Here is a 25,043-nt window from a genome sequence, read left to right on the forward strand (position 1 = left end):
CATGGCTGGCTGGGCCATTTACTTTAAAATGGTGGTTCTGGGAGGAACTAGCTAATCAGAGAAAGGGACCACAGGGAAGTGCTATTTCTCCACCCACTACAAAAGCAAACAAACAAAAAAACCTCCAGTGATTTGCATTTTCTAACATGTACCCCGCATTTTGTGGGAATACAGATTTCAAGGGGTTCGGAGGTACTATACCATGGATTTCAAAAATTCTATGCGAGAAGGATTTTTAGGAGAGATGGGAAACCCTCAAGAATGTAGTTCTAAATACATGAAGGGAAATGATTCCAAAGAGGAAAAACAAATGGAAATTATATAAAGAGATCGATGTGGAGGCAGAGAGAATCCATTAACCAACTTAGGTTTAAAAATGAAAAAGATGAAAGCAAATGCATTTTACAAAGTATGAACAACATGACACGCAAAAAATGGATGTGACCTGAACGTTACCATTAACATTGCTAACATTACATGTTTTTTTTTAAATAGAGAAGCAGATTAAGGACTTTTCACTGACACATTTTTACTGATAAGAGAGAGAGTTCTTAATCAAATAAGAGAGAAAGGTGGTCATAAAACATAACTAGGTCTTTTTAATTACATGAAATTGAAAAGCATTTGAATGAACAATATCAATACAACGTGAATATTAAGGGAAGCTGTTGATTGGAATGACAGTTTTCTACCAAGAATCTCTGATAAGTGTCTGAAATACAAAATTTATAGGGAACTAATAAAAAAAAAGATCAAAATTCACTGCCCAGTGGATAAAAGATCAAAGGATATGAACAAAGACTTATTGAAAGAATAATAGCAACTCATTAGCAACCCTATGAAAGATTGTTCCAAACTAATAAGAAGAGAAATGCAGATAAAAACAACTTAGATTTCATTTCATGCCCAGCAAGTTGATAAAGATAACAAAAGATGGGAAAAGTGTCTTCTGGAGGCTCTGTGAGAATGAGAATTCTTTTGAAGTACCACTACAGGAGGTGTGAATTGGTTTGGCCTTCATGGAAGGTGATTTGGATTTACGCTCAGGAAATGATTGAAATGTTTATGCCCTTTGACTCAGGTATCCTATTGCTAGGCATAAATCCCCCCCAAAAAGTCAAAGACAGAAAGAAAGGTGGCACATACATGAAAATATTCACAGCAGTGCATTTTGTAGTGGCAAAGAACCAGAAACAAAGTAAATGTCACTGAGTTAACTAAACAAATCATTCAACGATGATAAAATGAACTGCATCAGAAATGATGACTATGAAGAATTCAGAAAAGCACAGTCATACTAGCTGTGTGACTCTGGGCAAGTCACTTTAGCTTGTTTGCCTCAGTTTCCTCATCTGTAAAATGAGCTAGGGAAGAGAATGGAAAACCACTCCACTATCTTTGCCAAGAAAACTCCCAATGCACTCATGAAGAGTCAGACACAAGTGAAAAGACTGAACAACGACACCCATGAACTGATGGAAAAAGAAAGATCATTAAAATAACATCAAAATGATGTCAGAAGTACAAATGGTGAAAACAATGAAAGTAAATTTAATGTTATCTGACAGCGTCTAAGAGTTTCCTTAAAGAAGAAATGAGAAAATTCACCGCACATATACTTTATTTCAGGATTGGTGAAATACAGCTGTGTAACTGTATATTGTCGAATTCTATTGATGTGTTTCTAATTTTGTTGAGCTGCTCTTTTTTCTCTTTCTTTTTAATGTTTGCTGCAAGGGATGGCTCCCTGGTTGGGGGGTATGGGAGGAATTTATTTATTGAAGAAGATAATTTTTTTAAAAAGTTTATAATGCAACTTTAAAATGAATGAAAATAGTGTAATAGAGTCCTGGCTCCAACTACTCTCAATAAGATGATTAAAACTCTCGAGATGGATTCTTCTCAGGTTGTCACTGCCATTGTTCTCATCCTTGACCTCCGGGAGACCTTCTGTCCTAATCTTGAGATCAGCAGGGAAGGTTAACTTAACTCATTGGCTACTCTCTCATAGTTTTGACTTATGGGAAGAAATTAAGAAACGATGATGGCCAGAAGAGGCCCCGTGAAGTCATGAATGATGGGTGGATGGGAGGTACCGTTGGCAAGAGTCCTGATACCTAGACAGCAAGGACACACTATACATGAACCACTTCTGGAACATTTTTGAAATCTATTTAGCTGACAGATATAATCCATTCTGCACTGGCCTGTTGTTGTTTTTTTCTGATTGGGGCAAATGTCCCTTTGGAACCTAATGTTTCTCTCTGATGTCTTAGGAATTCTTAATTTCACATCTTAAAGCTTTGCTGATTGTTTTGTGTTTAAAATTTACTCCTTCTCTGCTTAAGCTGGTAAATGGAATAAATGTTTTTGTTTATTAATGAGTTCTCAAACTATCTATGCTATTGCTTGAATACACCATTGGTTGATGGGAATTGGCTTATAAAGGAAAAGAGGAAGATTTTAATTGCAGTTTTTGCCAAAATAAAAATTTCTGGCTGGGGGCTCAGGGCTAAAAAGAAGGCATGGATTCCGTTGAAGAACTTCCCAATCAGAGAGAATGCATTCACCAGGGTTTCCTGGCCAAATGAAGAAACAGCAGTTACTGTGCAGTTAATTAGTTGGTTAGTGTAGAGGTAGGTACTCATTGTTACAATGGCCTGATTCAAGAAGAAAACCACTCCTCTCAAGTGGAGAGGTACAGGGAGCAGCTGAAGAGATGGCCATGCCCCAGGGGGGCGGAGTAAGATTTGGCCTGGAGAAAAGAATACTAGGGGCAATGGATATTTTAGGTGTTTTTTGATATGTTAGATATTTTCATGTCTCTGAAGAGATATTAGGCTTCTTCTGTTTGGCCATGGAAGGAAGAACTGGGAAAAATATAGATGGAAGATACATTTAGCCTTAATGTCAGGAAAATAAATAAAACACACACACACACACACACACACACACACACACACACCAGTTTTCTAACAATTAGAACTTTCCAAAATTAAAATCAGTTCCTGCAGAATTGTGTGAGGAAATCTCCTTCCCTGGAGAGCTTTGACCAGAGGCTAGATGTTGCTGGATATTATAGTAAGGACTGCATTCAGACAGGAGATGAGTGAGAGACTATGGAGGTTCCTTCCACATCTTAAAGTCTGTGATTTTGTGATTCTCTGATCTGTAGGGAAATGAAGGAGAGCCCACTATTGTACTATTACTATCAGAGCCAGTGACCCAAACTGTGTCTGAAAACATTGCTTTTGGTCTTGAGAAAGTCAGCCTTGTTTCCCTGCAAATCAGGCCATGCTGGGGGGATCAGGAAAGTAATAAGATTCTCTTTGATTATGGTACTCAGGCCATTGAGATGCTGGAGTCAAAGAGCCCTCCTTCAGAGTGAAATTCGATTGGGATCTCAAAATAGAAACCTATTATGGAAACAGGAAATCCATAGCCCCTCCACAGCAGGAGCAAGTCTGACTGACGAGGCTGCAGGTAGGAAGGGAGGAGGGCTGATGGCTGACTCCAGGAGTCAGAGAAGGCAGCTGCAGCTCCCTTGGCTATGATTCCTGAATAGCCAATAGGGTCACTGTGTCAGAGTCTGCAATATACCTGTAGGATCCAGAAGAGAAGGCACTGAGTAAAACAAAGTAAATTCAAAGTCAGGCAAAAGAGGAGCAGGGTATTCAGATCAGGTGTTGCCCAAATGTCCCTTTGTGATTGTGAGCAGCCTTTTGGAGGGCTTTTCTCTGCTTCCACACTACCCCTTGGTAATAGGGTACTATGAACCAATAAAGAGAATAACAGATTCAGAAACGTGGTTTCAAAATCTTCTTCTCACACTGTATGACCATAAGCAAGTCACTGGCTAACCCAGGTCAAGTCACTCGAAGTCTGTCACTCTCTGTTTCCTCAATTACCTAAAATATCTGGTTGTTATCTATAGGAGTGGGACAGCATCTCTGGAAAGACCAAAGTGCTAAGAGACAGGAATCATCAAATGTCAGACATATACATGTTATCTATCTATGTATCTATCTATCTATCTATCTATCTATCTATCTATCTATCTGTTCCACTACCTATCTATCTATCTGTGTGTGGAGAGAGGGAGAAAGAGACCAGGGTATATAGATGCATATTGTACACATACGTGCACATTATATAATGCATACAGTGTATATATTCACATATGTACACTATATATGTATTACATACAACATAATGTATTTGTGTGTATACACAGATACACACATATATTGTATTATGTGTATACCGTATACGTAGAAAGCTTCGCACCCATGTACATACATACATATATACACAGATACATTATATGCAAAGATACATACACATGTACACATATGTGTATGTGTGTGCCATCAGCTCACTTCCGGTAGACATTGCAAACCTGTGTGTCATGTGATAAGTGGATTTCTAACATTTAGGAACTCTTGGAAAATCACTTAACTTGTCTCAGTCTCAGTTTTTACCTACTTCCCTGGGTTGCTGTAAGGATCAAATAAGATCATATCTTTAAAGTTCTTACAAAGTACTTATGACAACTATTTACTCTTTGCTCTTTGAAGGCATCAGCACATCCGAGTTTTGACAGACAGTGAATGAGGTTGAAATGGCTTAGAAGGAGAATGCCATTTGTAAAGTCAGAGTGCATCCCTCCACCTCATGACCCTAAGCTATTCCCTGAATATACCAGCCCATCCATTTAACAGAGTCATTCTACTGGTGATGGGATGCTATGTGGATGTTAATCTTGGGCTACCACCATCTTTGAAGAATGGCAATTGCTTGTAACTCAATGAATAATAGAGATATTCATGTTGGGTCCCAGTGAGTTGTGTCGCATTACCAAGGGCTATTTGTGTTCATGACATGGAATACACTATATTGTCATGATTTCACAGTCCTGGAACCATGATGATACATTATGGTGGACTAGTCGTACAGCATGAGTAAGAAACAACTGAGGAGTAGTTGAGTTTTACCGGGTGGGGGAAGAGAAATATTAAAATAAAAACAAGTTGGAGAAAAAAAATCCACAGTCATGGATGGATCCTCAGTGAAAAAATAACTTTTTTAAGTTGGATAAGCTTCACTAGGGGGTAGAGAAGCTCGAATCAGCACAAGTGGAGATAGCACTTGATGGGTTCATTGCAGTTTGGAAGTAATCATGCTTCATATCACTGCTATAATGTAGTATGCATATTTCCCAGCTTTCTGTCAAAGTTTCAGACATACTTGACCCCATTGTGGCACACTAATCACAGATAACAAGACACCAGCAGCTTGCCTGATGTCTCCAGCTTTGAGGAGTATGAATCATACTCGTCTACGATTGACCTTGTGACTCTTGGTAGACTCTTATCAGACAAAAAAAAGACTCTTGAGTTCTTATTGGCCCATAAACTCCGCATGATCAGCACTGCAACAAGGCAGCCAAGAAAGACAACGAGAACTTTAAAAAGTCACAGTGGCCAGGACCAGGTAGGTATTGGTACCTTGGTCCTGTCCAGTTGGATGTCAGAGGAGTTTTGTTCACTTTTGGACAACATATTTAGAAAGGAAACTGGCATGTTGGGGAGATTCCAGTGAAAAACAACCAAAATGATGACAGATCTTAAGCTTACTCCAAATGAGAATTTTTTTTTAAATAAACCAGGATGTTTAGATTGCAGAAAGAAAGAATCATGGGAGTCATGATAGGTGCTGTCAGGTATTCAGAGCCATCATATTGCCAAAGGACTAGAGGTGGCCTGAGATGGGAAGGGCACAATAAAAGCAGTGGGCAGTGTTGCAAAAAAGTGAATTGAGGCTTGATATAAGGGAAACTTACCAAAATCAGAGTTCTGAAGAGTTGAATGGGTTGTTTGGGAAGATAGTGGTTTGGCCCTTACCAGGGGTCTTTAATTAAAGATTAGATTTACCTAGAAGTAGATAGTTTTTCAGATATAGTTGGGATTAGATGGCCTCTGAAATCCCTCTCAACTCTGAAATTCTGTCATCTTGATTACGTTTAAATTTTTATTAATTCATTATAATTATAATTTGACAATAATATTTAGACTTGGGGACTATTTTTTCTGATCTGAATAACTCAATTGAATTCAAGAAACATTTATTAGGTACCGACTGTATACGGGCCTTTTCCTGATAATCCTCATGCTAACCACTGCCTTCTTGGGTGACTGTCATTGAATTTCAACTCTACTTAGCACCTCCCCCTTCCATTTTTGCTGTCTCAGGGAAATGTGATTGATCTGAGCCATCTACATCATTTGATGTGGGCGGAAGAGGTACTAAAAATGAAAACCAAAGGCTTGGCAGACAAAGAGGGCTATATAAATGCTAAACACAGTAATAACCACTATGGTCTGTTGAGGGACATGGCACTTGGGCTCATTCTCAGTTGCTAATGTGTTTTTCTTCTTTTTCTTTCCTAAGTCAATTCTGAGGGAAGGACAGCGCTGGGGAGCGGTTGGGGGCGGGGTGAAAGAAAAATTGATTCTCTTCAATTCCTACTTTGTGGGACAAGGCATACTTATTTCTATAAGGGGTTAACATGTCTGATCAAGTGTGAGGATCTGAATTCAAATTTTATTCCCGACAGTTACTACCTTTGTGATTTGGGGTAAGTCGATTAGCTTCTTTGTAACTCAGTTTCCTCATCTATAAAAAGGTAGAGGAGATATTGGACTATATGGTCCCCCAGTCCTAGATCTCATATCTTATAATCCTATGGTGTACTAGACTTCTTTTAGCTCCCCCCACCTCACTTAAAACAAGTAAGCATTGTCAAACAAATACATATATTTCTCTTGCCCAAAAATGTATGTTTATTCTGCCTTGACTGAGCTTCTTTGAGAAGTTAAAGCAAACAAACAAAAAAAAAACCTGGAGAAGCCTCCATGCAGTGGAATTAAAGTTGATTTTAGCATCAGAAGAAAGAACTGGTGTGGGCCTCAGGGCATATCCCTTAACCAATCTGAGACTAAGTTATCCATCTGCACAGTAAAGATAATATTGCTGCCTTGTTATGAGGAAAATGCTTTGGAAATCTTAAATAAAGCAGTATATGAAATTTGTGGTTCCTAGGCCAGATCTTAACTTGAAGGTAGTTGAAGTACTAAGCCTGGAGATATTTACACTTCTGACTCCTCATATGTCTAGCATAGCAGAAGCCAACTCTTCTTAAGAGCTCTTACTTTGTTGAAGTGACTTGGCCCAAGAAATGCAGGTAAGAAGTAGCACAGTCTGGATTCAAACACAGAGCCTCAGACTCCAAATCAAGCACTATGTCAGACTGCTTCCATTTGGGATATGGCAAGACATTAACTTTGACTAGAGACTAAAATCTGCAGGAAAGTAGTGAAAGATAAATCTGGGAGGAAATATTCTGTAGGGTCTTACATACCAGACCAAAGCTTTTGGACTTGACCCAATGGGCAATGGGGAGCAAGTGAAGCTTATTTTTAGCATGGACATGGTTTACATTGGGAAGATTTATGTGGAAATGGTGCACAGCATAGAGAAGAGATAGAGAGGATGAGGAGGTAGTTTTAACAAAAGTCTAGATCAGCAGTAGCCAGCCAGTGGGCCATGGACCCCTGAGGAGCTGAAAAGTATCACAAGGGGCTCATTTATTAAAATACTCAAAGCATTAAAGAAACAAATCAGCTTCTGAAGTCAAGATAAGTAATGAGCATTACAATTTCTCAAATGTAAGGGGATGCCATTTTGATCAAGAAAATAGAGACTCAAGACTGCAGACTTAGCACTGGAAGACACCTCCCTCCAAGACCATCTAGTCCAACCCCTTTATTTTATAGATGAGGAAATTGAGGCCAAAGTAGGGTAAATAGTGTGTGAAAGGTTACATAGGCGGTACTCATCAGACTGGGTATTTGAACCTCCATTCTCTGATTCCAAAGCCATTTCTAATTCTCCTCTATCACACTGTCTCTCAAGATTAGATGCATTGTGATGACTGACCCTGATAGACTCAGCTCTTCTAAGCAATGCAAGTATCTAATACAGCTCCAAAAGACTCATGATGGAAAATGCTATCCACAATCAGAGAAAGAACTTGGAGTCTGAATGCAGATGGAAGCATACTATTTATTTTTCTTTTCTTTTCATGTTTTGTTTTGTTTCTTCTTTCTCATGGTTCCTCCCATTGGTTCTAATTCTTCTTTATATCATGACTAATGTGAAAATGTGTTTAATATTAATGTATAAGTAATCTGATGATTGCATACCATCTTGGAGAGAGGGAGGAGTAGAGGGATGGGGAGAAAATTTAAAACTCAAAATATTATGGAAGGGAATGTTAAAAATTAAAAATAAATTAATTATATATAAAAATAGAGTTGCATTTGGTTGCAACTTGTTACAGTAGAACAAGTCCTAGAGTTGGAGTTAGAAGACAGGGAATAGAATTTTGTCTCTTGCCCTGTCCTCGGGATCTTTTTTTAGTGTCTCATCTCCCCTAGGTTGTGCTCCATTGTGTCAAACCCTGATAATACACAAATCTGGTATAAACTCTGCTTGGGGCTACTGCCCCAAAACTAGTGTTGTAGGTTTCATATGAGGAGGTGGATTATTACCCTCAGGTTCCAAGGATCACCCTGTGGGTCCATACTCCTAGTACTAGTCCCTAGTGCTTTCTTTTCTATAAACCGTGACACCAGGAGATTTAAATAACTCTTAGCAAAGTCATTTACTCAAATGGCATAGGAAGAAAATTAGTCACAAAATCCCACCACAATTAGGGGGCTCACTATCTGACCAATATACATAGTGTTGATGGGAAGAGTTGGCTCAGAATTAAGGTATAAAATAAGCGAGGCACGTAAGTATGATTCACTTGTGGAAAATGCAATTCACAACTCCTGGTACTTCAGGATCAAGAAACCCTTTATTCCTTTGTAATGACAACAATAATAACAAAAACAAAGCCAACTGTAATACAATGCTTTAAGTTTTGCTAGGTACTTTACTAATATTTCATTTGATCTTCACAATTCTCGGCAATAGGTTTTATTATTTGTCCCATTTTTACAGATGAGGAAACTGAGGCAGAGAAATGTTAAAGGGACATTCCCAGAGATACACCACAAGCATCTACATCAAAATTAGCTCTTTCTGAGCCCAGATCCATGCTCTATCCACTATGCCACCTAGCTCTACATCTTGTATAGAGTCCTCACGTTGGATTTTAAGGTCCGTTTCTAGCCACAGCTCAACTCCTCCTCACCCAGGGTTACACTTCTCCAAGCTGCTTCCTCCCTTAGGGGACTGTATTTCTGCATCTGGGTCTGACTAACAGGTGCCCCTGCTCCATGCTGGCTGCAATATCTCCTACTGATTCAAAAACTTTCTCTTCAAAGGTATGTAACTGATGTGTGAGAGAAAAATACTGCCCCCTTCTATGCAGAAGCATCATTTCACAAACTCCTTGGCCTTGACTGACTCCAGCTCCTCAGGACTTAAGTATTTAAGGGCCCTAGAAGTCTATCTAGATTGGTTTTCTCAGCTGAGTTGTTCCCTTCTTGACTCAATAAGAGAGGTAGTCACAGATATTAAAGGGTTCAAGGCATAGACCATCTCACTTAAATATTAAAACCTCATAATGTGTGACTATATTCTGTGACTAAAGCCACTTAAATAGAGAAATCCTCAGAAGCTAGCCCCACAACCCTCCTCTCTTACAATGGTCTTGATATGGAGGCCACGTAGCAGGGGAAGTGCAGGTCTAGATTGAGTCACCTTCCCATTATCACCCAAATGCCCCCCTCACTCTCAATCTATTATTATATGATCCTGTGATCAAAAGCAGGCATGTCCTTGGATAGTAGTGTCGAGTCAGTCAGAGACTGATGGCAAGTCTGCTGAAAGCTTAATTGGGAAGACTTGTATAAGCCGATGCCGAGTCAAGTGAATAGAACCAGAAAAAAATAATTTATATAATAACATCAGTGTTGTAAAAACGAACAGTTTTGAAAATCTAAGAATGTTGATTAGCCAGATGACCAATCATGATACCAGAGGCCTAATGATGAAGAACACTGTCTTCCTTGTGCCACAGAGTTTGTGGACTAATAATGATTGGTTGTGGTCTTTGGCACTCAAAGAGGACCAAGGTGACATCACTATTTTGGGGTCAAGGTATAATATGTGTACCTGTAGCTGATCAGACCAAAAAGAGCTTGGAAGGCTCTATCACAAGTCGGGCACAAATAGTTCATATGAACATTGGGAGTGGAGATGGCTTTAAGTTCATATATTTCACATTTCTTTTGAGCTCCTGCAAGTTTGTTTCATTCATAGGGCACAGCACCTTCTCTGATGTGGGCACTCTAGGCAGTCCTGAGCCAGTATTGATTGCAAAATCCTTCAGAGATACCTTGAGAGTGTCCTTGCATCACTTTTGACCTCCACATGAACACTTGCCTTGTGTGGGTTCTCCAGAGTATAGTCTTCTAGGCAAAAGTACATTTGGCATTTGAACATTGTGGCCAGGCCATTGGAGTTGCACTCTCTGAAGCAGAGTATGAATGGTTGGCAGCTTAGTTCAAGAAAGAACCTCAGCATCTGGTACCTTATCCTGCCAGATGATCTTCAGAATCTTCCTAAGACAATTCAAATAGAAGCTATTCCATTTCCTGGTATGACACTGGTACACTGTCCAGGTTTCACAGGCATACAGCAATTGGATCAGTACAATGGCTCTGTAGACTTTAAGTTTGGCAGGCAGTCTAATACCTCTTCTGTTCCACACATTCCTTCAGAGGCTCTCAAACACTGAGGTGACTCTAGCAATATGTGTATCAACCTCATTATCTATGTATACATTCCTGGAAAGCGTACTGCTAATAAGGTAAATGAACTTATCCATAGCATTCAAAATCTCTACATTTCTTGTAACCTATGGTTCCACATACGGATGCTGTGTTGTTTGCTGGTGAAGAATCTCTGTTTTCTTGGTGTTAATTGCCAGGCCAAAATTAGAAGAAGCAGCAGAGTATTGGTTGTAACTCAGCCTCAGAGGCTTCATTGAGTGCACAATCATCTATGAACAAAAAATCAAGCACCAACTTTCCCTCCATTTTAGTCTTGATTTGGAGTCTTTTCAAGGTATGCAGAATATGAAATGCATTGTTGGACATGATAAATTCAGGAATTTGTTTTTTCTTGGCTGTGCTTATAGTTCTTTCCTCCCTTCCTCCCTCCTTCACTACTTTGCTTCTTTCCCCCCTTTCTTCCTTTCTTCCTTCCTTCCCCTCTTCTTCCCTTCATTACTCTTTCTTGCTTTGTGAAAGTAGGTGCAATTAAGATTAAAATGCATTCTTCATAATTTTTAAATGATATTTCCAAAGAAAGTTTAATTGAACTAAGGAGATTTTCTAATGGTTTTATGAATGTATTTTCATCTATTTCCCAATTGTTTCATGTTAACTTGTTTATACATGGTCTCCATGCAAGCTTCTTGAGGACAGAAGCTACTTATCTTCCAATCTCCATGGCCTCAAATGGAATGCTCTCTGGACTAACAGTCAAGGCACCTACCTGGGTTCTGGTTCTGGCTCTGCAACAATGACCCCAGTGACATAGTATAAGTCCCCAGCTTGCTACTATTTCAAGCTGCAGTCTAGTTCATCCACATCATTTTCCAGACAAGGAAACAGGGTGAGACAAAATGACTTGCCCAAAGTGATATGGACCCAAAGTAGCCAACCTGGAATTAGAACTCATTTCCTCTGATGCTAAAGCCATGTTTACTTTCCCTCCAGAAGGGCAATTTTAGTTTCTTCTTCTATAAAATCATAGGGGTGGACTAGAGGTTCTCTCAGGAGTCCTCCCTATGACATTCTATGTTTTGGGTTCTTTCTAGCTCTAACATTCTAGGATAAATGATCCTTTCAAACTTTGACAATTTAAGCCCTAAATTCCCTCCCAGATCTGACATCCTATGCTCTAAGGTTCCTTCCAACCCTGACATTTTATGTTCTAATGTACCTTTTAGCTCCTACATTATGCATTTTCATTCCTACCTAATAAAATGGGTTCTGATTTCCCTCCCAGGTCTAATGTTCTTTGTTCTAAGGCCTTAGTTTGCTCTGATATTCTTTGTTCTAATGTCCCACCTAGTAATGCCATTCTGTGACCTAAAATTCTTATGGTTCTGGCATTTTAAGGTCTTTAGGCCCTCCCCGCTCTAACATCTATGTTCCAAGGTCTCCTTAGCTCTGACATTCTGGAATTCTAAAAAGACAGAAGGCCTAAAAATATACCTAGACAATAGGTTCTTCTGAGAGCTTGTCTCCAACTGCAATGGTTCCTGGGCCTGTGACAGCCTGGTCTTTCTTTGCTCCACACTTCAGTGATTCTCTTGTAACAAATCAAACAATGAATAGTCACTGAGTGCACAGTGCAACTCATTATCTAGCTTCTGCTGGTCTGCCCAGAGATGGAAATATGGATAGCTTTCCTGCATGGCAACTAATCTGGGGACCGAGGACAGCTCCTTCCATGGAGATCTATGAGCCCTGAAAGTGCTGCAGACTCCTGGGGTGGTGCAAGCACCAGTGCCATCCATCTGTTTTGTCATTTCTCTCCTGCTGAGTGCAGTTCTAGCAACATGCCACTGAGCTTTACCAGAGCCCTTGAATTCTGCTAATAAAGGCTGGAGTTTATGGAATCCTTTCTAAAACGATTTACCTGAATTATCTCATTTGCTGCTCACAAGAATTCTATGCCATTCACATTCAGTCATTCCTACTTAATAGATGTGGAAAACGAGGTGAAGATGAGTCATAGGATCCTAGATTTAGAACTAGAAGAGAGCTTAGAAATCATTTAGTCCACATGCTTCATTTTACAGATGAGGAAAGTGAAGTCCCCAAAATTCAAAGAATTATCGATTTGGAGCTAGAAAAGACCTTAGGGGCTGTTGATTCAACCCCTTTCATGCTACAGATGAGCAAAGCGAGGACAAAAGAGAAGTAACTTCAATTAGGTCTCACATCCAGTGGAAGAGGTGCGATTTCAGCACAGGTTCTCTTGCTCCAGAGATGAGAAAACACTACTGCATCTATATCATGGGGGATTGGGGAAAAAATCTCATTAGTGAACCCCCTTGACCTACCTGAGCATTCTGATCAGGTCTGATGGAGGGACCTCAGGATTCAAACTGCCATAGATGTGGCTTCATTAGAACACACACTGCCAGAACTAGACAAGATGTCAGTGATCATTTGTCCACAACCTCATTTTAAAGATGAAGAAACTGAGATCCAGAGTGGCATAGAGATTTACAGCAGGAAACAGAAGCCTTGGGCTCTTTCCACTCCACCACAGATTTCTCTCAAATTTGATTTGAATATTTAATGACTTTCTCACCAAATCTGACTTTTTGTGTCTGACATTCAAGGACCTCAAAAATCTCTACTATCCGTCCAGCCTCGTGCCTCACTGTTTTGGAACATTAACATCTCTTCCTTGTCCACCAATGAGACAATGAGGTATATCATTGACTATTATCAATAATAATAACTGATATTCACAGGGACACTCAGACATAGTGACTGAGGGACAGGTTGGGAGTCAGGAAGGAATGGTTCAAGACTAGTCTCTAATATGTACTGGCTAGAAGACCCTAGGCAAATAACTTAGCCTCTCAGTGTGACAAGAAGTCATCTCTGGGCCTCAGTTTCCTTACCTGAAAAATGATGTGCTTTACTTACATGGCTTCTGAGATCCCTTTTGAATTGATATCTATAATCCTAGAACATTCATCTTCCCTGATCCCGCCTCAAGATGAAACAAAGGCATTATTTTTTAGTCAATTAATTTATTTTTAATTTTCAACATTTACTTCCGTACGTTTTAACTTTTTCTGCCTCCTTCCCTCCCTCCTCCCTCCTCAAGATGCCCTGCAATCTGTTGTAGGCTCTACATATACATTCCAAAAGAATCATTTCTAAAGGTGACTGCAGTAAGGCCCCAGGGAGCCTGACTGAGCTGGAATAGACTTCAAAGACCACCTAGGTTAGCAGCATGTAGGTCCTAGAGTCAGAAAGACGTGAGTTCAAATCCAGTCTCAAACACTTACTGTGTGACCCTGGGCCAGTCACGTAGCCTTTGTGTGCATCAGTTTCCTCATCTATATAAAGGAAATAATAATAACATTTACCTTTCAGTTATTTTGAGAATCAAATGGGATAATAACCATGAAGCATTTTGCAAATCTTAAAGAACTATAAATAGTAAATTCTAAGTAATGATTATTATGATTATGATTATTATTATTATTATGGATATCTAGGGAGGTTTGGCTCCTCTGGTGTGAGGGCTTGCCAAGCCCTTTTCTGGGCAGCTTATCCACCTTTGGTGCCCATCTGATACCCAGCTCTCACCTGAGACTTCAAGAAGCTGTAGCACGCGCAGTGGCCATTCTCCTGTAAAACTATCAGCAGTTGGGCTAAACCAGGTTGAGGCTAACTAACAGGCCTCAAACCCATTGGTGAGTTAGGGGGATGGCTAACTGAGCCTGTGAAAACTTCCCTCAGAGAAATGGGTGGATGAGAACAATTTGTTCCAATAGCCATGAAAGTGGCTGAAGCAGGCACTGTGGAGTGTGTAGAGCTTGGTCAGACATCGAAGACACCAAAGTCATCCATTGCATCTTGGGCCATCACCAGTCATCTTGACTTTTGTCTTGCCCCTGAACTTCAATGACTCTGGAAGAGAGAGTGAGGCTGATAACTTTGGGAAACTCTGCCTCATTTAAATCCAATTCATTCAAAAGTCAAAACATCACCCAGTGACACCACTGGTCCTCTTCAGAAATGAAGGAAAAACACCTATCATCACCACCACCACCACCATCACCATCATCACCATCATCATCATCATCATCACCATCACCACTACCATCACCATCATCACCATCACCACCACCATCACCATCATCACCATCACCATCTAGTCCAATAAACAATCGAATGAGAATTCATTCTATAAAATACATGACAAATGATCATACAGTCGTTGTTTGAAAATAATTTCAGATTACCATATATGCACTTATTTATGCATATGTACCTTCCAAGTAGAAAGTAAGCTCTGGGACAGCAGGGCCTATGTATCTCCAGTACCTAGTAACAACATGGCAATAGGTGGGCTAGATAGCCAGCTTTTAGAGCCAGGAAGACTGGGGACTCAAGTCCTCCCTCTAATCTACTTGAGTCCTACTAGGATGTACTGACTGAGAAGGCTCTCGATCCTCTGGTCCAGGGCTTCCTGACCTGTAGTTCATTGACCTCTAGGAAGGTCTATGAGTAGATTTTAGAGGTAAGTGAACCTGGAACTTTAATATTTGGATAACTATATTTCAAAGTAATCCTAAGTGTTTTATTTATTTTAAAACATTATCCTAAGAAGCAGTCTACAGGATTCATGAGCTTGGCCAAGGGTTACACTGTATATAAAAAGATAATAATCTACACTCTAGTCCACTCTTTAGGCTTTAATTTGCATAAAATACTCTGACCTGAATTGGTAGAGGGAGTTTCTTGACTTGGGAGTCACATGTCCAGTCCCACCCCCCACCCCCCCCCTGCCCCCAGCACACTATCTTGAAGGGAATAATTATTCATTGCATAGGATTAGTTTTTGCCATATCTCCCTTACCAATCAAGCAATAAGCATCTATTCAGCCCCTGTTATGGGTCAGGAACTGTTCTAGCTGCTGGGAATACACAACTCAAAATGCTATAGTCCCTTTTCACAATGAGCTTACATTTATTCATGACATACGTAAGTATATACATATAATATATACAAAATCGCCACTTCTTTGGCCTCCTTTCTCAGCCTCACACCTAGCACAGTGCTGAGCTCTTAGGAAGTGACTTTACAGAAAATGCAAAGTGAGCCCTCATTATCTGCAGATATGACCAGTAAGAGAGACCTGTCTCCTTTCAGAAGCCCAGAAGTCCCCGTAATTGCCTCTGGAGGATGGGAAGGATTGTCACTGCTGTAAACCATTGCTTCAATATCCTCAACAGGAAGTGGCTCATAGATTTCACTTGGAGAAGTAAAACTGTCACTCATGCTCTATCTGAGTCATGTTCTCACAGTTAAGTGCTTTAGGACATCACGGCCAGCAAAGTGTAAAAAATATCTTAGCATCATTGAGGCCAAACTTGCAAAGAAGAAGAGGAAAGTTCCAGAAAAGATCATTATTATATGAAGCTAGGGAGTCGTTCAATAACAGATCTGTTCCTGACGTTCTTCAAGTAAGAATTTGCAATTGGCCAACAAACATTATTACTTGTTGGCTACATTCCAGGCCCTAGACTAAACTCTAGGGGTAAAAAGAAAGGCAAAAACAGGGTCCTTACCTTCAAGGAGCTCACATTCTGATATGGAAGATAATATGCAAACAATTCTATACATTCAGTTTGTCATCAATGCATTTGAGACAAATTTTGTTTCCTATGTGAAAATTAGGTGATAAACTCAGAAATGAAGGTACCTACTTTGTAGATATCATAGGATTTGGTGTTGGAAAGTGACTTAGAGAGTACTCCATCTAATATTATCATTTTTCAGAGAAGGAAACTGAGTCTTATGTTAAGTGACCCATCTAAGGTGACCAGCAATAGCGTATGCCTTACATATTTACAGACATTCAATAAACATTAGGCTAAGAGATTTGAGTTGAGATGAAAATAGTTATAAAAGATTTTAAGTATAAGAAAGTTAACTATGAAAACCATATCACCTCCAATTTGGAGAGCCAATTCCAACTTGCTGGCTTATACCCAAGTACTTTAAGCATGCTGATAAAGATAATTACCATAGCAATTAAAGGAAAGATGGCTAAATGACCTACCAAGTATTCCAGTATAATAAAAGATATTTTAACTTCCATCTCTAATTGCAAAGAGTAAATCAGATTTAGTTTTTAAATAAAGAAATATACTATACCAACTCCTTACTGGAGCCTGAAGCACCATGGTCTCATGTTGGGTGCTATGCGTAGCTTACAAACACTTAGAAACCCAAGAATTAGACTTTCTGTAGGGTAGTACTTCCTATGAACCTGTTCATGGCAGCAATGAAATGCTCAGTGGTCTCCTAACTTAAGTTTGTCTCTATTTCCCTTGGCAAGGGGATAGATATTTGGAGTTAACTACTTTGATATCAACATCTTTTCCATATCCTCTAATCCTATGGCCTTGAACTTTAATCTTCATAGAACTTTAGCATTTGAAAGGACATTCTGGCAAAAGGTTATGTGATATGAGTGGAGCCTTCTCATTCAATAAGCTAGTGGATTTTTGCTTTTGTCTCCTTGGTGCCTTGGACGTAACAGGCCCTCTGCTGTTTCTCTCTCTTGGTGACTCACTGCATCTGTGAAAATGTTTCAACAATTTGGCTAGCAGCTGCTTTGGGGGTGAAAAACCAACACGAGCCCCAAAACACTGCAAGCCCAGGTTCTTTTGATCTGCTTTACTAGGGAAAGCAATGTTAAGGGGTTAACAATCTTACTTTAATCTAGCATACAAATACCATTCACGTAGTTCAGGGGAAAAAACCAGCACCCTGAGCTTCAGAGCAAATACAAAAAAAATTACAAAAATCAATAGACAGATCTTGTCTGATTCAAATCTCAATGCATAGTTACCAGGGTTTAACAAAGCCCCAACATCTGGGTTTACAAGCTGGAGGGCTCTTAACTGTAGCTGCCCAGAGTCTCCACATCAGCACTCTGCCAAGAGTGAGATCACTAAGCAAATAGCTCTGTTCTCTCTTTTTATGCACTCTTTAGCCTTCATCAAATGTCATATGAGTGACCAGAACTTAAAGTCTTACTATTGGCTCTGATCTTAGCAACTCCCTTTAGGACCCTGGGAGCTTCATGCCCACATTGACTTAGCACCTAGTAGCTGGGGGTTTTGGGCCTACTTGGGAGCTAAGATATAATCAGACCTCCCTTCATTGGCCCCACCTGGAGCCCCACCTTAGTTACCAATGCAGGAAGTCAGTTATCATTGCTACACAGAAAGCTTCTTGATTTATGAATGCAGGTCTTTCTCTGCTCTGTCTTTTGAGTTCTAGTTCCATATTACAAAATGCCTGTTGGGCTCCTGAAAGTGGATGTTCCATAGACATCTTAAACTCAACATGTGCGATACGGGAATCATCTCCCCTTACCTGAAAATCCCACATGTCATCCACACTTCCTACTTGTGTGGAGGGCACCACCATTTTTCCAATCTCTCAGAATGACAGACAGTTAGGCTAAGCTAACAGAATAAAAATGACAATTTTACCTAAATTAATTTACTTATTAAGTGCCATACCAATCAAACTACCAAAAATTATTTCATAGAGCTAGACAAAGAAATAACAAAATTCATCTGGAAGAAAAAAAGGTCCAGAATATCAAAGGAATTAATTAAAAGAAATGCTAGGAAAGTGGTCTAGCCATACCAGATATTAAACTGTATTATAAAGCAGCAATCATCAAAACTACTTGGTACTGGCTAAGAAATAGAGCAGTGCATCAGTGGAATAGGCCAGGTACACAAGACATGGTAGTCAATGACTATAGCAATCCACTCTAGGATAAGAACTCACTATTCCACAAAACCTTTTGGGAAAACTGGAAAATACTATGGCAGCAACTGGGCATAGATTAATATCTTATACCATATATCAAAAGAAAACCAAAATGGGTTCACAATTTAGCTATAAAGGCTGATACTATAAGCAATTTGGGAGAACAAGGAACAGTTTACCTGTCAGATTTATGGAGAAGGGAAGAATTTATGACCAAATAAGAGAGAGCACTAAAAATGCGAAATGATTATGTTAAATGGAAAAGTTTTTGTACAAACAAAGCCAATGCAACCAAGATTAGGAGGGAAGCAGAAAATTGGGAAAGAATTTTTACAACCAGTGTCTCTGATAAAGGTGTCATTTCTAAAATATACAGAAGAATATGTCCAATGCATAAGAATACAAGTCATTCCCCAATTGATAAATAGTCAAAGGATAAGAACAGGCAGTTTTCAAAGGAAGAAAATAAGATATATAGAGAGTCAAAGGAAAAAAATGTTCTAAATCACTATTGATTAGAGAAATGCAAATTGAAACAACTCTTAGATACCACAACTCTCCTGTCAGATTCGCCAACATGACAAAACAGGAAAATTATAAATGCTGGAGAATACATGAGAAAATAGAAAGACTGTTACATTGTTAGCTGGAATTGTGAACTGATCCAGCCATTCTTGAGAGCAAATTGGAACTATGCCCAAAATGCTATAGATATGTGCATACCCCTTGATCCAGCAATACCCAGTGGTATCACTTCTAGGGCTGTATCCCAAAGAGATCATACAAGTGGGAAAAGGACCCATCTGTACAAAAATATTTATGGCAACTCTTTTTGTAGTGGCAAAGAATTGGAAATCAAGGGGATGCCCATGAATTGGGGAATGGTTAAACAAGTTGTGGTGTATGAATGTGATGGAATACTATTGTGCTATAAGAAATGAGGAGCAGATGGACTTCATAATAACCTGGAAAGACTTACATGACATGTTGCTGAGTGAGAGGGACAGAACCAGGATAGCATTATACACGATTACAGATACTCAGCATCTGTGATGACTAACTTTGATAGACTTGGCTCTTCTCAGCAATGCAAAGTTCTAAGGCAGCTCCAAAAGACTCATAAGGGCAAAAGCTATCCACCTCCAAAGAAAGAATTAAGAAGTCTGAATGCAGATTGAGGGAAACTTTTTGCTGTCTCTTTTTTTCTTTTTTGGTTTTGTTTCTTCTTTCTCATGGTTTGTTCCATTGGTTATAATTCTTCTTTAAAACTTGACTATTATGTAAATAAGTTCAATGTAAAGGTATATGGAGGACCCATATTGGATTACATGCTGTCTTGGGGTGGGGAAGAAGGAGAGGGAGGGGGAGAAAATTTGGAACTCAAGAACTTGTGGAACTGTTTTAACTTAAAATTTCAAAAAGAATGACAAAGTAGCATTCTTGAATCTTTCCTCTCTCTCCCCCACCATAATGATTAGTTGCTATGTCCTATAGATTCTACTGCAACATCCCATCTTACCCTTCTCTCCATTCAACCTCTAGCTTAGTTCAGGCCCTCATTACCTCTTTCCCAGATCATTGAAACCACATTTGAAGTGGACTCTCTATTTACCAACTCTCTGCTCTTGAATTCATCCTTTACATTGTTTACAATTAAATTAAGTTTTAATACTGGTAATTTGATTATCTTCTTTCTTTTTTAATCAAATTGACCAAAGGTTTATCAATTTTGTTGGTTTTTTCATAAAACCAGTTCTTTGTTTTATTTATTAATTCAATAGTTTTCTTGGTTTCAATTTTATTAATCTCTCCTTTGATTTTCAGTATTTCTAATTTGGTATTTAATTGGGGGTTGCATTTATATAGAACTTTAAGGGTTACAAAGCACCTTACATATGCCAAATAATTTGATCCCATGAGATAGGAACTATTATTAATATCCCCATTTTGCAGATGAGGAAGCTCAGGCTGAATGAGGTTACATGACTTGCCCAGGGTCAAACAGCTATTAAGTATCTGAATTTGGATTTTAACTCAGGAAGTCTTCCCAACTCCAGAACTGGCACCCTATTTAGTATGATACCTAGCTGATTATATGTAATTAAAGATTTGGACAAGCAAAACTAATACAACCAAAATTAGAAAGAAAGCAGGAAACTGGGGGATTTTTTATAGCAAGTTTCCCTAATAAAGACCGTATTTCTCAAATATGTAGGGAAAAGTCTAATTTATAAAAATAAAAACCAATCCCCAATTGATAAATGATCAAAGGAAATTAACATGCAGTTGTCAGAAGAAGAAAGCTAAACTATCAAGTCACATGAAAAAATGTTCTAAACCAGTACTTTCCTTGAAACTCAAAATTTTTAGAAAATGAATGTTAAAAAGTATACAAATATAATCGGGAACTATTTAATGAAATTATATATATATATATGTATATATATACACACACATATGCATATATATGCACATGCATATATATGTGTATATATATGTATATGTGTGTATATGTGTATACGTGTGTGTATATATATTATATATATGTAAAGGATATTTCATATCAATATCTCATTGTAGGAGGGAGTCAAAATTAAAGTGTATAGAAGGAGCAGGTTACAATCAAGTATAACCCGAGGTCTAAAATCTTCCAAAAACTTGGACTCATATGGCCTAGGTCTAACCTTAGGACCTGATGTCTAAAGCATTATTTTTCCTTTCTTCTTTGTCTTGTTGGCTTCACCTGAAGTTTCTCCAGGAAATGCTTCTAATACACTAATTATACAAGTACTCTCTAGGATTCTCTAATGTGGGTTAAATGAGTCCTTAGATCAAGTACAGATAGTCATGATTCCACATGGAGGTGAGATATAGGGTAGCATTTGTTTCTCTCCAGAAAAAAAGTGGAGAAAGTATAAAAAAATTTACTGGATCCTCCGAACAGATACAAAAACACATAGGGATACAAACCTGAGCTGTCAGTACATTGTTGCCTTTAGGAAATCTCTGGTGAGGAAATTTCATGAATTAGCTTGTGGTACAGTGGGGCAGCTAGGTGGCACAGTGAATAGAGTGTCAGGCCCGGAGTCAGAAAGACCCATCTTTCTGAGTTCCGATCTGGCTTCAGATACTTACTAGCTGTGTCACCCTGGACAAGTCACTTAATCCTGCTTGCCTCAGTTTCTTCATCTGTAAGATGAGCTGGAGAAGGAAATGGTAAACCACTGTAGTATCTTTGCCAAAAGAAAATGGGTCTAGAGTCAAAAAGACATGAGTTCAGATTTGGCTTCAGATATAAGCAATGTGACCCTAGGCAAATCATTTAACCTGTCAGCCTCAGTTTCCTCATCTATGAAAAAGGGATAAGAAAGGCATCCACCTCCCAGTGTTGCTGTGAGGATAAAATGAGATAATTATAAAACACTAAGCACAGTGTCTGGCACCTAGTAGGTGCTCATTAAATGCTTATTCCCTTCTTGTTCCCCCTTAGCTGTCTCTACCAATTTATCCTATACTTCTACTGCAATGTACGGTCTTAGAAAATTGCCCAAATTTTGAGGTTTACTCTTCAGGATCTATACGGGCAGTGATCTTCTTTCCACAAGGAATTTACTATATCAAAAAAATTGTCCTTCTCTCTCTAAAGTCTCAACTTTGGGAACTGTCAAACACGGAGTCACTGAAGAGGCAATCCCCCAAAACTGGTGACTCCCAGAAAATCTCCCTTCTCTGACTAAGCTGTGTAGGGAATTCCAGGTGATGCCTCCTTTACACAGGAATTAGGGATTCAGGAGCATCGTCCTAGTACTCATCCGCTAGGCCACCTATGAGTATATGCACTTAGTTCTGCCACGTGCTTCTGCTATGAATCACTAACAACTGTTGTTGGAGGTGTGGGAGCTTTGGATGGGCCCATGCTCTGCCCCACACCTCCAATTCAACCCTGCTTGTTTACATTCCACTCTGTTTTTAACAACAACAAGAAGCAGTTTAAAAGCAATTTCAATTCCGCAAAATGCTTTACAAATATCATCTCCCAATATTGAGAACATCTCATTTGCTCCTTATAACAATCCCAGGAGGCAAGTGTTATTATCGTCCCCATTTTATAGATGAGAGAAGCAGACATAAGGTAAGTGAATTGCCCAAGATCACTTGGCTTGTGTCTGAAGCAAGATTTTAATTCAGGTCCTTCTGACTCCAGATCTAGCATCTCTATACATTGGGCCATATTACTGACTCTTTAGGAAAGCAACATATGGAGGGAGGGAGATGAGGAGTGGAAGGGGGAAAGGGAGAAGGAAGAGTGTGTGTGTGTGTGTGTGAGTATGTGTGCGTAAGACAGTCAGACAGAGAGAGATACAGAAAGACAGACATAAAAACACAGAGAAACAAAGAGATAGAGAGTAAACTTATCTGATTTATAGACTATGGGAGAGTAGAGCTCCTCAGATAAGAATTTATCCTCTATCTTCCTCCAATTAACCAGTTTGTTTGTGTTTCCTAAGTCCTTATCAGCTAGGAGGCAGGGGGCATGCCCACTTTACATGGAGTGCCCGAGGTGACTCCATATAAAGACTCATAGCCTGTCATTTCATCAAAATGTAGTTGATTGGGAAATTTCATTAAATTGTTCTGCCCTTCCCCCTACACAATCACCCAGGAATTGGATCGCAGATCTCAGACTTGAGCAACACAAAATCGTAGGACAGAACCAAGAAGAAAACTATTTGACCATAGGCTGAAAGTTTGCACACTGTCAGGGTGTACTCAGGCCTCTCCTTACTTTAAGTCAGACTGAGCATGCTAACCATCAAGAAAGAAGCCTCAGACATCTTGTAATTACAGCCTGTCCGGAAGGAGATGATCCACTCTTCCCATGCCCTTCTCCTCTCTCCAACTATACTGCATAGGTGAGGGTGCAGACGCCCAAAGCAGGCAGGCAACAGCAGGCATGGGATTGTTGTTGCGTAGTTTTCAGTCTTGACCAACTCTTTGTGACCTGATTTGGGGTTTTCTTGGCAAATATACTAGAGTGGTTTGCCATTTCCTTCTCTAGATCATTTGACAGATGAGGAAACTGAGGCAAATAGAGTTAAGTGACTTGCCCAGGGTAACACAGCTAGTAAGTGCCTGAGGCCAGATTTGAACTCAGGTCCTCCCGATTCCAGGATTGGTGCTCTATCCACTATGTCACCTAGCTGCCTGACATGGGATAGAAACAGATTTGAACCCAGAACTTCCTGCTCCCACAGTTTATCTTTCCGTTGAACTCTTCTTCCTCACTTTAAAATACTGTTGATTTTCCACCTTAAAGAGAAGCAGTGAAACACAATGGTTAAGATGTTGGACTAGGAGTTAAGAAGTTTTGGATTCAAATCCTCCCTCTGACATTTATAAGCTGTGGTACCACGGGCAAAGTATTTAACCTCCAAGAGCCCCAGTTTTATCATCTGTAAGATGGGAATAAAGGGGTAGCCAGGTGGCACAGTGAGTAGAGCACCAGCCCTGGGGTCAGGACAACCTGAGTTCAAATCCAGCCTCAGATACTTGACATATGTATTAGCTGTGTGACCTTGGGCAAGTCATTTAACCCCAATTACCCTGCCCCAAAAAATCGAAACAAAAAAATGGGAATAAAAATATCTGTAGCACCAAACTCCTTTCGTGTGCCTTAATTAAGATAATATATGTAAAATATTATGAAAATGTCAGCTAGTAGTGACATAACATGCTTTTTCCTATTGCTAACCAGAGAGATCTCTCCTTTGAAGTCACAATTAGCAATGGGGTATTTCTGCCCCTCAAATGCAGGCTTAGAGTTAGAAGAGATCTTAGAAGTCATCTGGTCTAAATCCATTGTTTGGACAGTTGGGTAAACTGAAGCCCAGTGACTCTAAATAACTATGACCAACCAGATCACATAAGTAGAAATTAGTCAAAGCAAGAACTTGAACGCACATCCACAGACTATAGATTCTGTCCTCTTTCTTCTGTCCCTTTCTGACTCACCATGTTTTTAGAAAAGTCAAACAGCTGGGTGTGTTTGTCCCAGGCTGACAAAAAAGACAGAAAAATGAATAAATAAACCCTCTGTCTCTAGATGGAGTTTAATCTACTTCATATAGGGCATGGATCTTTGTTTCAACTGACTGAACACTATCTGGCCTGACAAGGAAAGAGGGACCAACCCTCATGTGGCCTCAATTGTCAACCTGACAGGCAGAAAGAAAAACCAGTGAGGAAAACACAGCTCACAAGGGCCACCATGGGGGAAAAAGTTGTTCGGAATCTGACATTTGGGCCTTTCATCTGCCGATTATTTGTGAATCTCCAAAGCTGTTATTTTTTCTGATATAACTTAGATGCTGATCAGAGTTTACTTGTTATAAATCCACCTTCAA

The 25,043-nt window shown here is 39.4% G+C and overlaps 1 protein-coding gene across 1 annotated transcript in view; it reads right to left on the reverse strand.

The window, feature by feature from the left end:
- Window positions 1-2,031: 2,031 nt before the first annotated feature.
- ADAM7 (ADAM metallopeptidase domain 7) overlaps window positions 2,032-25,043 on the reverse strand; it is a 120,432-nt gene continuing 97,420 nt past the window's right edge. The window contains exon 22 of the mRNA XM_036750131.1: window positions 2,032-2,117. Within this exon, the coding sequence (XP_036606026.1) occupies window positions 2,032-2,117 (86 nt within the window). The remainder of the gene's footprint in view (window positions 2,118-25,043) is intronic.

This window comes from Trichosurus vulpecula, chromosome 3 (genome assembly GCF_011100635.1).
Source record: "Trichosurus vulpecula isolate mTriVul1 chromosome 3, mTriVul1.pri, whole genome shotgun sequence".
In the NCBI taxonomy this organism is placed as follows: Eukaryota; Metazoa; Chordata; class Mammalia; order Diprotodontia; family Phalangeridae; genus Trichosurus; species Trichosurus vulpecula.